We start from the raw sequence: 13905 nt of genomic DNA on the forward strand, positions 1-13905 counted from the left end.
TAAGGGTCGATGCATACCTCACAGGCCGGCAAGCCTGGCGGTTTTTCCTCGTTACGTATACGTATTTTGGGGTCCCGGAAAGCCACTTGAGAGGGTCAAAGGGTCACTCGGAACAAAGGCACGGCGCACAGTGGTGCCAAGGCGGCAAAAAATCCATTTTATAAATTTTCGATTTTTATAAAAAAAATTATTTTTGTATAGCCTAATAGTGCGTGCATGATGTGCCAAAGTCAGATTTTTGGAAAAAATTTTTTTACGCGTGGTAAATAACCATTTCTTCGCTCCTGGGAATTCATCAGTTTTCAGTGCGATAGTTATGAAATTACTCCGCCTATAATTGAATAGTTAGGGGTGTACAAATCATATGGGTTATTGCAAATGGCTTCAACTATTAACTGGCAAAAGAAAATTTTCCAAAAAAAGTTGTTTAACATTAAGTAATATGGACTAACCTGAAGCCCCTTTGCGTTCCACTCATTTTTTATTTATGGAGGAATACAACAAATCCTTTGAATAGCTTCGATCTGGAACTAATCGTTTTGGCAAGTTATAATATTGATCTAGCTTTGTGCATAATTTCATGAGATACTTTGAGATGCTTTCGCCGCAATTTAAATTTAAATATCAACGTTCCGAATTTCCAAGAATGAATCGCGCAGATGTCACGATTATTTGATGTTTCAGGTGAAATTTTTAAGGGATACATATCAGATAATAAAAAAAAGGTGACATTCATACATGTAAAAAAATATTTAATAACAATTTTTTATGTTAAATAAACAATGTTTTCGTTCACTGGACCACTGTCGCAAAAATGCAACAGGTATTTGTTGGTAGTGCTCCAATGAACGCTATAAAAATAATTTATGTAAGACAAAAAAAATTGTTATTAAATATTTTTTTATACATAAAGAATTAATAAATCATATGCACTTCACATTTTTCTTTATTATTTAGAAATATTCCTAAAAAATTTCACCTGGAACATCAAATAATCGTAACTTCCGCACGATTCACTCTTGGAAATTCTGAAAGTTGATATTTAAACTTAAATTGCGGCGAAAGGGTCTCGAAGGGACTCATGATTTTTTGCACAACGTTAGATCAATATTACACCTTGCCAAAACTATTAGTTCCAGACCAAAATCTATTAAAGGATTTGTTGTATGCTTCCATAAATAAAAAATGGGCAGAAAACAGAGATTTTCGATTATCCCATATTACTTAATGTTAACAACTTTTTGCAAAAATTTTTTTGCCAAATAAGCGTTGTACCTGTGGGGATCTCTCCACAAATTTTCGAACAAATTCGTGGGATAGTTTCGTTTTTACAGATTTTTTGCCGGTTTTTGGCCATTTGGCACCACTGTGCGGCGTGTCGTCTGCTACCAGAAACCCAGGGGTTCGCAGGCAAATGCTAAAGCCTGGCAGGCTCCTGACGTGGCGGCACGAAGGCAGAATGAACATGCTGTATTTATTTAAAAAGCTATCAACCAGAACTTTTCCGAGCTCGTCGTGGTAATAAATGGGGAATACGTTGTTAAGGAATTTAAACGTTATAACAAACAAAATAACAATTTATTACTACGCTAACAAAAAAAAGAAAAAGAATATCATCTGACAATCTGTGCGATTAAACAATTCGTCATTATTTATTTAAAAAGCTGTTAACTAGAACATTTCAGAGTTTCTCGTGGTAATAGGTGGAGAATCGTTGTTAAGAAATTTAAACGTTATAACAAACAAAATAACAATTTATTACTATCCTAACAAACCTATCCCCATCTCAGCCGCGCCTGTAGCCCCAATGTTTTGACGTCGAACGTCACACGCTACACAGTATGTGTGACCGCTGTAGCCAATATTTCGAATACAGCTGAAAATGCGCGTGAAACGAGACCTGCCTATTCCACTCTGAACCAATCGGCCGCGCATTCGTATCAATACAATGTCACCACTCCGAACCCATACGAAATGGCGTCTTGCCACCCCCTACAACCCCCTACGCGTTACAATCGCGTAGTCCATAATCTCGTCAGCTGATGACCAGCGCGCGCTAGATTGAACCTTACTCTTTCGAATGAGCCCTTTCCCAGCAAAAAATATTCTCATGTAAGGACGAAAAGTTGAGGAACGTGAAACCATTTTTCGCCTATTGTTGTCGGTAACGTGGTCACTCTACCTTATCGTGAAATTAATATAATTGACCAATAATGCCCTTGTTCATTGGAAACCTTTAGCTGTAAGGAGAAATGATTAGCAATTGTCAGACATCGAAGTGAAAGAAAGAAAGAGTCTTAGAAGGCAATGGCGCGTAATATGTATGTACAGTGACTCCCAAAAATATTCGGACACTAGCTATAACTAACTTTACGACTTGATAATTCCTTTGTTAATAAAGCAATCGTCCCGGGAATTGTTTCTAGCAATAAAAGATCTATTAATGTTGATAAACATAAATAATTTATTTAAAAAATATACATAAATTCCATAATAAAAATTAGTAAAACAAATAATGTACCATTTTTGGCTCACAAAAATATTCGGACAATATTAATTTTTCAATTTAGATAATGTCATTTAGCATTATAAAATTTGTTTAATACTTCGTGGCATAACCATTTTGTTTAAGAACATGTCTTAACCTGTTTGGCATATTGTTTGTAATTTTTTTTAAATATTCAACAGTTATATTCGACCACTCAGTTGCAAGTCTTTGCTTTAATTCAGCTATCGATGTAATTGGGGTTTTTCGAATTTTTCTATCCAATTCATCCCATAAATTCTCGATAGGATTAAGGTCCGGTGATTGGGGCGGCGAATGAAGAATTTTGGGGCAGCGTTATAATAAAAATTCTTGCACAATACGTGACTTGTGGTTGGGGTCGTTGGCTTGGTAAAACTTAAAAGTATTATCAAGCCCCATTTTTTCAGCACTTTGAATTAAATTATTTTTGTGTACATTTAAATAATGATTTTTGTCCATGATACCGTCAATAAACACTAGGTTACCGACTCCATATGACGAAATGCAACCCCAGACCATTACGCTGTCTCCGCCGTGTTTCACTGTATCTCTTGTATTTTCAAAATTAAACTCTTTATTCGCTTTCCGCCACACCATAGTTCTTCCGTCGGAATTGTACAGATTGAATTTGCTTTCGTCAGCAAATATGACATCCTTCCACCATGTCTCATCCTTAGAAATTAGCTCTCTTGCAAAGGTTTTTCGTTTATTCCTGTTCTTTTCGTTGATAAATGGTTTTTTTCTAGCTGCTCTTCCATTGTAACCAGCTTGCCTCAGCACTCTCCGAACTGTTTCGGCTGAAACATTTTTGGAGCTTTCTCCTAATAGCTCGCTAACTAGTTTTGGGGCACTTAAGCGCGGATTTTTGTTCACTTTCCGAATAATTTTGCTTTTCTCCCTCGTACATAAGAGACTTGCTCTTCCAGTTTGCGGAATAGAATCAATGCGATCCTCAATAAAAAATCGTCGACAGATATCTGCAGCAGTACTTTTACTTATACGAAGCATTGCACTAACTTCGCGATAGGTTTTTCCTTTTTCTCGATGAAAAATTACAAGCTGTCGCACATCGAAACTCGTATTCTTTCCTTTGCGACCCATTTTGAACGAATTCACGTTTACTACTGGCAGTAGTGAGGTGGCATTGACATCTAATGGTCCACGAGATTTTGTTTGTAAACAAACGTTTTCCCGTTCTTGGAATATCGGTTCCCCAGAAGGCGATTGCCAGAGAAATATAATACGTGTCCGAATATTTTTGTGAGCCACAAATGGTCCATTATTTCGTTTAATAATTTTTATTATGAAACGTATGTATATTTTTCAAATAAATTATATATGTTTATCATCCTTAATAAATGTTTTATTGCTAGAAACAATTTCCAGGGCGATTGCTTTATCAACAAACGAATTATTAAGTCATAAAGTTAGTTATACCTAGTGTCCGAATATTTATGGGAGTCACTGTATGTATGTGTGCGTAATCAGCCGGATATAAATATGCGGTAGGTCGCGGGAGCGCGAGAGTTATTGTCCGAGTTTCGGCGAATTTAGAGAGTGCAGAGTTAGAGACAGAGCGTGTTCGGCTTAGAAAAGCCGAGTGCGTGAGGACTGCAGTTGTCTTCGCGTTAAAGTTAATAAACGTATCGTTGCCGCTTAACTAATTAATTTCGACCAGCCCGACACCAACATCCCTACATTATTAATTTCCTTTAAATCCAAATAAGAAAGATTTCGGCTGTGTCAATGTAGTCAATCTCTTGCGAGTGCTGTGAACACAATTCTCAATCTTCCATGAACCTGTTTCGGATCCATCTGAAGACATTTGGCGCCTGTCAAATAAATCAGCAAAGCTGCTTAGACCCGTTCACTTCCTCTAAGAAGTTGCAAGGAACGAGAGAAGGGATCGAAAGAAAAGCACGAGACCTCAGAGCCACGTCTAAGGAATTTCGTGTCGCTTACACGAGAGAGAGAGAGAGAGAGAGAGAGAGAGAGAGAGAGAGAACCTCGTTTCAGTCAAAGTTCAAACGAACAATGCACCGGGCATGGCGTAAACGTTTACGGAGCGAAAGAGAGAGAAAAGAGAGAGGCGGGCACAACAAGACGCGTTTCTGTTCTTTCCGAGTAGCCTTGTCGCATTCACCTGGCCGTTTCTCAATCCCCGTGCCATCCCCCGTGCGGTTCTCCCCCGCGTTGCGTGTTAACGTGCCTCACCTTGAAGTGCGCAGTAAAACCGGGACATTCCTCATTGTCACCGCGGAGAGCCCAAGAAGCCGTGACTACCGGGAGAGAGAGCTTCTCGGATTAATCGGAGACCTGCTTACGAACCAACTTTCTTCGCCTGAAAAGTTCGATGGAACCGCCCTGCCGGACAGGTACAATTAACTTGCCCGACGATTGTTCTCCGCTAACAACGAACACCGCCGCAATTGGACCCCTTCGCGTCGACCTCCGACAATCGTCGAAGATTCCGTCAGAAATTCCAATGGTTCCGGCTTTTCATTTTTGTGGACCAACTCGCGGAATAAGTGAATCCGATTCGGAGTTGTTGGATATACCGACAATTTCAAAATTGCTTCGACTTTCTAAAAATGTCCTTATAGTAAGCGAGGGTAGTATAGGATGTGGCGCAGTAGGGTCTTGCCTGGGAAAAACCCTTGATATACCGAGGCCACAAAGTTAGAAAGCGACCCGTAGGTACAGTGACTCAAACAATTGATCAAATGTTTAATTTTGTTTCAATTTTTATTGAATTGGACACGTGTTAATAAGATATGTAACAAAATATTTTACTACAATACATACATAGTTTTCGTAGTTCGTATAATACAGAATCAACTTAAATATGTTACACTTTTTAAACAAAATTAAATGAAATTAACAAATTATGTAATGATCAAATTTTTGAGTTTGAAAAAATGAAATATTAGTACTTCGTATACCCTCCTTTCGCTTTCAGTACGGCTTCTATGCGTCTTGGCATACTATCTACTAAACTTTTACACTGTTCAGTCTTAATATTTTCCCAAGCGGTTTTAACTTCCGACCATAATTCAATCATACTTCTTGAATTGTGATCGAAGTTGGCAACTGTTCTTTTTAGTAAACCCCATAGGTGTTCTATTGGGTTCAGATCGGGAGACTGTGGGGGCCAGTCTAAAACAGTAAAACCATGAGCTGTTAACCATTCTTTGGTGATATTTGCCTTGTGTTTAGGGTCGTTATCGTGCTGAAAAATTACTTTTTCTGCATTCTTATTCCATTTTGCCAAACTTCCAATTAAACTTTTCTGCAGGATGAATGTGTATGATGTTGCAGTCATTCGACCTTCAATTTTTTCAACGCATCCGATGCCCTCACTAGTCATACAACCCCAAACCATGATATGGCCTCCTCCAAATTTCAGTGTTGGATGAACGTGATGCGACCGTACTTATTCTTTATTTCCTCGCCATGTCCATTCGCGTCCATCGCCCCCAAAACGATTAATTTTCGTCTCGTCTGACCATATTACTCGTGCCCAATCGAAATCTGTATAATTTTTATATTTCTCGGCAAACTGCAGTCGAAGCTTCTTGTGCCGCTTTGTTAGAAGAGGTTTCTTTATTTCTGCACGTCCTCTTAAATTCACTTCTCGCAGTGCATTACGCGCTGTTTCAGCGCTTACGTTAATATTATGGTGTCTGACTAAATTTTTTTGCATCTGTACAGCATTATCAACGATACCATTACGGATTGATCGTATGATTAATCGCTTTGTGGTAGTGGATAACTGTGATTTTCGTCCTGCTTTATTTTTTAGTATGTTTTCTTTTAAAGTTTTACGTACTGAAGACACAGTACCAACAGAGCACAGTACCTTCTTAGAAATCTCGCGATGAGAAAGCCCACATATTAATAGTTTTTTAATTTCTGATATTTTACTTGCTTTTATTGGTCTCATTATGAAATATGACTAAAAATATTTTTTGTATTAATTATTTCATCACAAACGTATTCTCGAATGTTTAAATATAACGTTATGAATCACCAGTAATTATATTTGTGCTAAGGAATGCCACAAATATAAGAATTTTTCACAATTGAACTTAACACAATTAATTGATCAAATAATGTACAGAATATACAAATTCGTAATACACGTCCGCTTTGTACGATTACAGGGCTTAAAATGTCGTGAAGTATCGACGCAATGTTTACATTTTTCGTATATATATATCAACAGTCTTAACCAAGATTCTGAGAAAGGTGTACTGTGACTTGTTTTCGTTTTGTTCGAACATTTGATCAATTGTTTGAGTCACTGTATATGAGAAGCCCGTTTCCTTTTCGAGTATCTAGTATCGTTCAGGTCACTTTTCTCTTACTTGACTGCAGATCCCCTTCTAGGAAAGACGTATCTTTCTGTCGCCGCGAATAAAGTATTTCTTAAAAGATTAAACTGAGTTTCAGTTGATTTCAACTACCCATTAAGGAGTATTTGCTATCATATTCTGATCTGAACAATTGCTCTAAATTTCGACTAGGCGAAAATGAAAGGCAACTGCTATTGACTATCTCTTTTCCCTTATTTTTTATCTTTCTTGCCACCTCCACTTCCACACTGATCTTGCAACTGCGATTAACTCTGTACTTTGTCGACGAATGGAGAAATATCGAATCTGAACTTATTTATGTTTAACGCTAAACCTACCACGGTCAAAATGACCGGTTTTCTGTGTCACAATTATTGAAATTATAAAAACGTTTTCGTTGGAAATTACTGAATTGACTTCTTTATTTAAGCACATACCATAATGGAAATCGATCAAGGTTTAAATAAATTCAATCTTCTCCTTTCATTCATATGTTTCACTTTTATATGTTTTGTGCTTGGTAGGTTTAGTGTTAAGCGTAGTTGGACTTGTTGGACTTAAGTGTAGACTTGTGTTCAGGCATGTACCAATGAAATTAGACGATTTTTTATCAAAGCAAGTACCTTGCGATGGAGATGATCGTGTACATATTTAAAGAAGGAGTACTCGAAGCCTTTAAAAGTGGATAAAAGGTGCGTCGAATTTGTATAAAACTATGACGTAGCGTTGTTTGGTTGGTTTGCGTTTCGTTGAATAAATGGCTTCGATCTCGAGGTAGTTTTCTGGTTGCCGGTAGCGAACGTGTTAACAATCATCTGGGCGATACGGATCTTGATGCGGGCTGGGCTTTCAGCCCCGAAACTCTCCCGATCTCGACAAGTTGTTCGAAATTTGTCGCGGCCCTTTTTCCTCCTCCGACTTAGATCGGTATCTGTGGGTGGTTGGAATTGCCGTCGCGTGTCCCTGACTGGGAAAGTTTCGCTGCGGCTGCCGGCAGGCAGCGTGTTGTGTTCGTCAGAATTTCCAAGGTATCCGTCATCGTCGCGCAACTTTCTGATCGCTTAGCCCCCCGTCGTTGCTCGCGTGCCGACACCGGTACTGCTTCACCTTGACGAGAGCAACGAGAAAGAGAAAGAGAAAGAGAAAGAGAAAGAAAGGGAGGAAGAGAGCTTGTACAAGCACCGTCGCCACCGAGAACAACCATGCCACCATGCCCACTGTCTCCGGCAGTTCCTGTCTGCCACCAAGGTCGCAGACGCGATCGCATTAGTCTCTGTCGCTCCTCGTGCTTCCCGGTTCCGGGGATTGTTTATGTCGCTGGGAATCCTCTCGCGTGCGAACCGAGCTTTCGACCATAAACGTCTGCCACCTGATCCATTCCGGGGCTCGTCCTCCTGACGAAGTGCCGCGAGAATAGACAGAGCTACGAGAATTCGGGGGAATCGAAGGACGAACCACCTCCTTCGCAGATATTTCTGCCCCGACACAGAGCAAAAGCTGGCTTCTGCCTTCCTTGCGAAACAGGTCCCACGCGGAAGCTGCAATCTTTCTTCGTCGCTGGGAATATAAAGAAGCTCCCTCGCGGAAAGCAGGAAGAAACATAATTGTTTTTCCGTGGGGAGAAAGAAACGGCAGTTCTCTCGTCGAGAAAAAGTAGCCCTCTCGCGAAGAAAGAGGAGCAACCCGTGGAGAAACGAAAGAAAAGAGGTAAACCCTCTCGTGAAGAACTGAAAGAACGAACCAGCTGTTTTATGGAAAATTGAAAGAGCGAACTAGCTGTTTTTCAGGGAGAATTGAGAGAAAGAGGTTGACTCTCGCGTGGAGAATCGAGAGAAAATAATTATCCTGCTCGTAGAGATTTCAAGCAACAAGGTATCCGTCTTGCGAAGACTTGCAAGAAAACAAACTAGCTATTTTAAGGAGAATTAAGGAGAATTCTGGGAAAATTATCTTGCTCGTGGAGACTTAAAGCAACAAAGTATCTTGCGGAGAACTGAAAGCAAGGAATTAGCTTCTCCATGGAGATTTAAAGTAACAAATTATCTGTCTCGCGTAGGATCGAACGAAAGCAAGCCATCCATCCATCCGTCCGGCAATCTAGAAATAGCTGATAAAAGAAGAAAGCAGCCGTTTCGTGGACGGAAGAGCTGTGGCTCTCTCTCTCTTTCTCTCTTTTATCGCAAATTGCTGTTTACACGGCACGTGTACCAGCGTGTTCCCATTAAGCTCGATTAAGTCGATCAATTGGCTCGCCTCGGGTCAGCGATAATTTTGAATGCTCGCCCCATAGCGTCCGTCGAGGCGACGGTAAAACTGTGAAAACCTAAGGGGAGGGGGGGGGGGTGCGAAACGCAGTCGTTGCGAGATCGCTCGGGGCAATCCATTTGAATCGAGCTCGATTAGATCGACATTCTGCACGGCGCGGCGGTGCTTTCGCGCTCTATCTGGTTAAACGATGTACGCGGTTCGCGTATTGCATGTTCATTACCGTTAAACAATGTTCGCACACTTGCCGAAGAACGTGACGATCGAGGAACGACCGATGAAAAATCATTATTTATTCAGTTAACGATCAGCACGCGCGGGGGAGATGAAGATCGGAGCGGTGTGCGCGGGACGCGATAATAGACGACGACGTCTCGACGATCGCGGAAAAGATTGTCGATCCGTTGGAACTGTGTCACCGAGAAACACGACGGATAATAATAATCCCGGACTTTCCTCGGTTCCTTCCCCGGCGATGGTCGCCGGGAAATATAAGTCGCATTTGTCTCCGAGATCAAGCCCGACGGGAAGCTACGAGGGGGTCGGCTGCCCTTTATCGGAAATACTGTCGAAAACATATTTTTCACCGAGTTACCGAGGCAGATCGCCTCCGATGTAAACTCCGGTTTACAGCGCGGACAAATATGGCCGATATCCCCCGCCTACGGAACTCCACGAAATCATGGATGCAAGAGTGTCCATTGGCGAACCCCGGAAAGACCAACCAATTTTCACCAAAACAACGGTATCGCGTTCAAGCTTCGACACAATTCGACCGGGAGACAAAGAAACTTAGTGGCTGACACGTTTAGCAAACACAACGCGGTAGTATCGCCGCGAAATAGGTCAGTAACTGTTCCAGAGGGTAGACCGGAGGCATCCCGACCGTCGTTTTCCTTCCAGCACCGATAATCCTTGAGAGACCTCGACAACTTAAGAACACTAGCGCGGATTGCTTCCGCAACGAACTCACACCATCCCAGGGCCAGAACCAACCCTACCGAGATCCCTCTTGCCGACAAACAGGGCTCGACCCTTTCCCGAAAACAGAGAACAAGTAATTTTCTTTCTTAGAAATCAAATATTTGATCGTATCAAGTTTTAAGCGCTAGGTTAACGTGTCCGTTCATGGTCAGCGGTTTCTACTTAAAGTAAAAGACAACGGCTTACGGAAGAAACATTAAAAAACCATTTTCTTTACGACGGGACGTATAAACGCGCGAAATAGGCAATCTAGTGGTATCCAATATCGTTAGAACGACGCGTCTGACCCTTTGCTTACCGTTTCCACATAAAGTACAGAGAGAGGTCCACCATAAAAATACATTCTTCGAAAGGGACTTCGAATTAACACACAAATGATACTTAATGGCACCTAACGAGAACTTCTGACCGTTTCCAACCGTTTCTGCTTGCAGTCGCGCGCCAGAAACTTCGAGGATCATTTCTCCCGGAAAGAGGGCCAGCTTTGGATAAATTTTCCGCGTCGAAAAGTTCCGTCGAATGATCGATAGTCGGACACGTTCGAGGAAACGAGGCCGCGTAAGGGAAGAGGAAATATTTCGGCGAGTTAAGCCGACAGATTTATTGATCGGATCCCCCGGTGAAATTAGAAACTACTTCGGCTCCTCGGCGTTGAACTTGCAATGATCAACGGGCCAGCAGCGAGAAGGCCCGCGGAAAGTTTAAGAAGCGTCCGGGAGCGATAAAAGCCGATCGGAAAAGATAACGGTGCTCGAGAGATCGGTCGCGAGATTGCTGGCTCGACGATAGCAATTGTTGCGATACAATTGCCAAGGCCGGAATCGCTTCGAGCCAGGGATATCCAATCGATCGTCGCGACTACGAAAGCAAGGAAATAAGCCGCGAGCAGCGACGCAAGAAAAATGAGAAGTACGGGAGCCGAAAGCTCTCCTGAATCTTGTACCGCGTTTCTCGATTCTTTTTCAGTCCACGATAACGTTCGATCCGGCGGCCATCGATCGCCTCAGACGTTAATTTTTCAACCGGCTATCGGGGGCTCTCCGCCATTTCAGGAACCGATGGCTTCGAGGAATCGATTTTTAACCATTTGCGCTCGGAAACGTCTCTTGGATCATCTACTAGCCCACTCGAACGCGTTTACTTATTTGTTATTCGCGGAAATCATTTTCTGGAAGGAAGGAAGGAAGGCGGAAGGAATTGTCGATTCCTTGTCTATCTTTAAAAATGAATTTCGTACATAATACAGTTGCTTGTCTGACAACGATTTTGTGGGATTTTTTCGGGGTGATTATTCGGAAGTGAACACGTTAAAAAATTAAGAATGTCTATTTCTTTAAGTGTTTGATAAGAAGTTTCATCGACACGGATTTTATGGGACAAGAATTTTAGATATTGTAGTACCATAATTGCCAGCAATCTTTCCGTGTGCTCTCGAAAGGGACGTCCGAGTTGACGACCAGATTTACGACGTTTCCTCGGAGGGTACGGTCGAGTGCAAAGGGTTAATAATTTCCGATAACTGTTTTTTCGACTGTTTTATTGCGGCGGTGGGGTTGGTATAGTACCTTCGTCCACAAATTCCTTGATATTTACGGTCCACGAAAATTCGGGTCACCGTACCCACGAGATTTTCGAGTCGACGTAATCGACCCCCGACACGAGGAACGCATAAGTCTCCGGTTCCCCGAGCGATAGAGATCGACACGAAAAGGAATTCGATGACAGGAGCGTGACCCATTCATGCGAGAGATATCGCGCGATTGCTTATCGACGAGGGCTGTTTACGGAACCCTTAATCAATTCCCGGTGCCGAACGGATTCCGCTGTTTACTCAAGCAACTGCCAATATTTGGTCTCGCGTCTGGTCTCGATCGGGCCGGGCCGGGCCGGGCCACCCGTTCACCCGTGTTTTTCCTATCTTTCGCAAACAGAAAAACCCACACGACCAGCAGTCGCCTATGTACCTTCTGTTTTGGTAAGCCTCCCAGCCCAGATTTATTAGATCGCTGCGCTCTGCATGCGAAGCGTGTGTCCGATATCGAACTTTCAGCTTCCTCTCTGGCAATCGACGAAAACTGAAGACAGCGCTAAACAAACTAATGAACGCGTCGACTAGACGATATTTCTCCGGGAATGTACATAAACAGGTTGCCAAGATCAACCGGGGCCTGCGCAGTGCGAGGAATTCAATGAAACCGGCAACGACCGCTATAAATCCGAGCGTCGTCGTTTCTATTTCCGCTAAATGAATAACTTCGATCTCGCGGTATACTCCTGAATCGGCGCGATCTCGATGACCGTTGCCGCGCGAAACGGGAAACATAACCGTTCGCATAAGTGTCCCACTTACGACCGATATGGACCCTATCCAAATGGAACCACGCGGATTCCTAAGGTCGCTGGTAGATTCGACTGGCCGAAGGACGAAGACGAACCTTTTACGAACGATCTAAACTCGGGATAAGGGGGTTAACATCGGGTCAGACTCGTGATGAAGATTTCGAAAGAGATCAACTAAATATTATTGTTGATATTGGAGAATACATATGCATACAATGAGTACAATTATCCTTTTTCTTCTTCTTCTTCTTCTTCTTGTAAGAAACAATGAACAACAAAGAAGTTCTAATCACAGTAATCGTAAAACGAATCATAGTGCGAAGAGGTTAACGAGGTATCGAGACTGGCGTTTCGAGTTCGCGGGGGTCCAGCGTCAGTTTTTGTCGCCTCCACGACCAAGAAACCGTGAACACGCGGCCCCGGAACAATGCGGTGTATCATTAACGAGCCGAGTGTGCTTAGTTAGGTCAGCTTAGTCAGTTTCTTAATTGGCTTCTGCACAAGACCCGCAGTACGACAAATCAGCCGAGATGGAAACGTGCGACGCGGCCACGGGTCGCGGCCGTATCGCGAAAACTCGGAAAAACCTGTCCCGGACAATCCCTCCTTGAGGGTCTCAGGCTCTGTCTCTCTCTCTCCCTCTCCCACTCTCTCTCTCTCTCTCTCTCTCTCTCTCTAGAGCTAGCTGCGCTATCTCCTCTAACGTGTATCTGATTTTTCGAGTGGCTCGAACGCTCCGAGAGCAACCAGCAACCTCGGCGAATATCGTGAACCTTGGCATTCTGCTTTTCCGCACGCCACACAACCGCGGACATTATTATAATTAACCCTCGGATGAGGCGAGTAGAATTTTCGCAGACGTCGAGCAGCCAGAATCGTGCTCGGAATCCCGCATGTTGCAACCTCGCAGTTGTTGCCTGCCCTTGAATCGAGATATAAGACCGCGGAGAAATGATAACGAGGCGAGGGTCGAAATCGCTGGAAAATCTTCTGAAATTTCCTGCTGCTTCGAATGGCATAATCACGAGGGCGAATTCGATTTTCTGCATGCGAAGATCGCATGCGGCGGGTTTGATAATTTCAAAGGAGAGGGGGGGGGGCGAGTTTCGAGAGGCGAGGGAAAAGATTGAAGCACTCACCAGTTCTCGGAGGCGTCCTCGTCGAGGATGGTCCCGTCAGCAAGTCGATGAGGTAGGTTGGTCTTGGTTCTTGGTCGATTCCTGACCCTCGGCAGACCGACGACACCGGTCCTGGATAGGCCAGCCCGAAAGGACGCCCTTGCCCTGTCGACTGCTCGAGTCAACGTCATTGAATCTCATTAGTGATTGTTAGTACAAACTGCCGACTGTACACCACGGAAAATATATTGCGGAAGCTTTCAAATTTCCCCCTTCCCCCGTTCAAGGACCCACACACGCTTTTTCAACACATCTA

At 42.9% G+C, this 13905-nt stretch overlaps 1 protein-coding gene across 8 annotated transcripts in view; it reads right to left on the reverse strand.

Annotated features, from left to right (window-relative positions):
* LOC143353099 (voltage-gated inwardly rectifying potassium channel KCNH6-like) overlaps nucleotides 1-13905 on the reverse strand; it is a 178156-nt gene that overhangs the window by 106022 nt on the left and 58229 nt on the right. For 5 of the 8 annotated variants that reach the window (XM_076786192.1, XM_076786168.1, XM_076786160.1 and 2 more), the window contains one exon: nucleotides 13611-13761. The exons of 1 other annotated variant lie outside the window; for it this stretch is intronic. In XM_076786192.1, the coding sequence (XP_076642307.1) occupies nucleotides 13611-13761 (151 nt within the window). The remainder of the gene's footprint in view (nucleotides 1-13610; nucleotides 13762-13905) is intronic. 2 more of the 8 variants (XM_076786177.1, XM_076786200.1) reach the window with 1 other exon arrangement.

This window comes from Halictus rubicundus, chromosome 1 (assembly GCF_050948215.1).
Source record: "Halictus rubicundus isolate RS-2024b chromosome 1, iyHalRubi1_principal, whole genome shotgun sequence".
NCBI classification, from domain to species: Eukaryota; Metazoa; Arthropoda; class Insecta; order Hymenoptera; family Halictidae; genus Halictus; species Halictus rubicundus.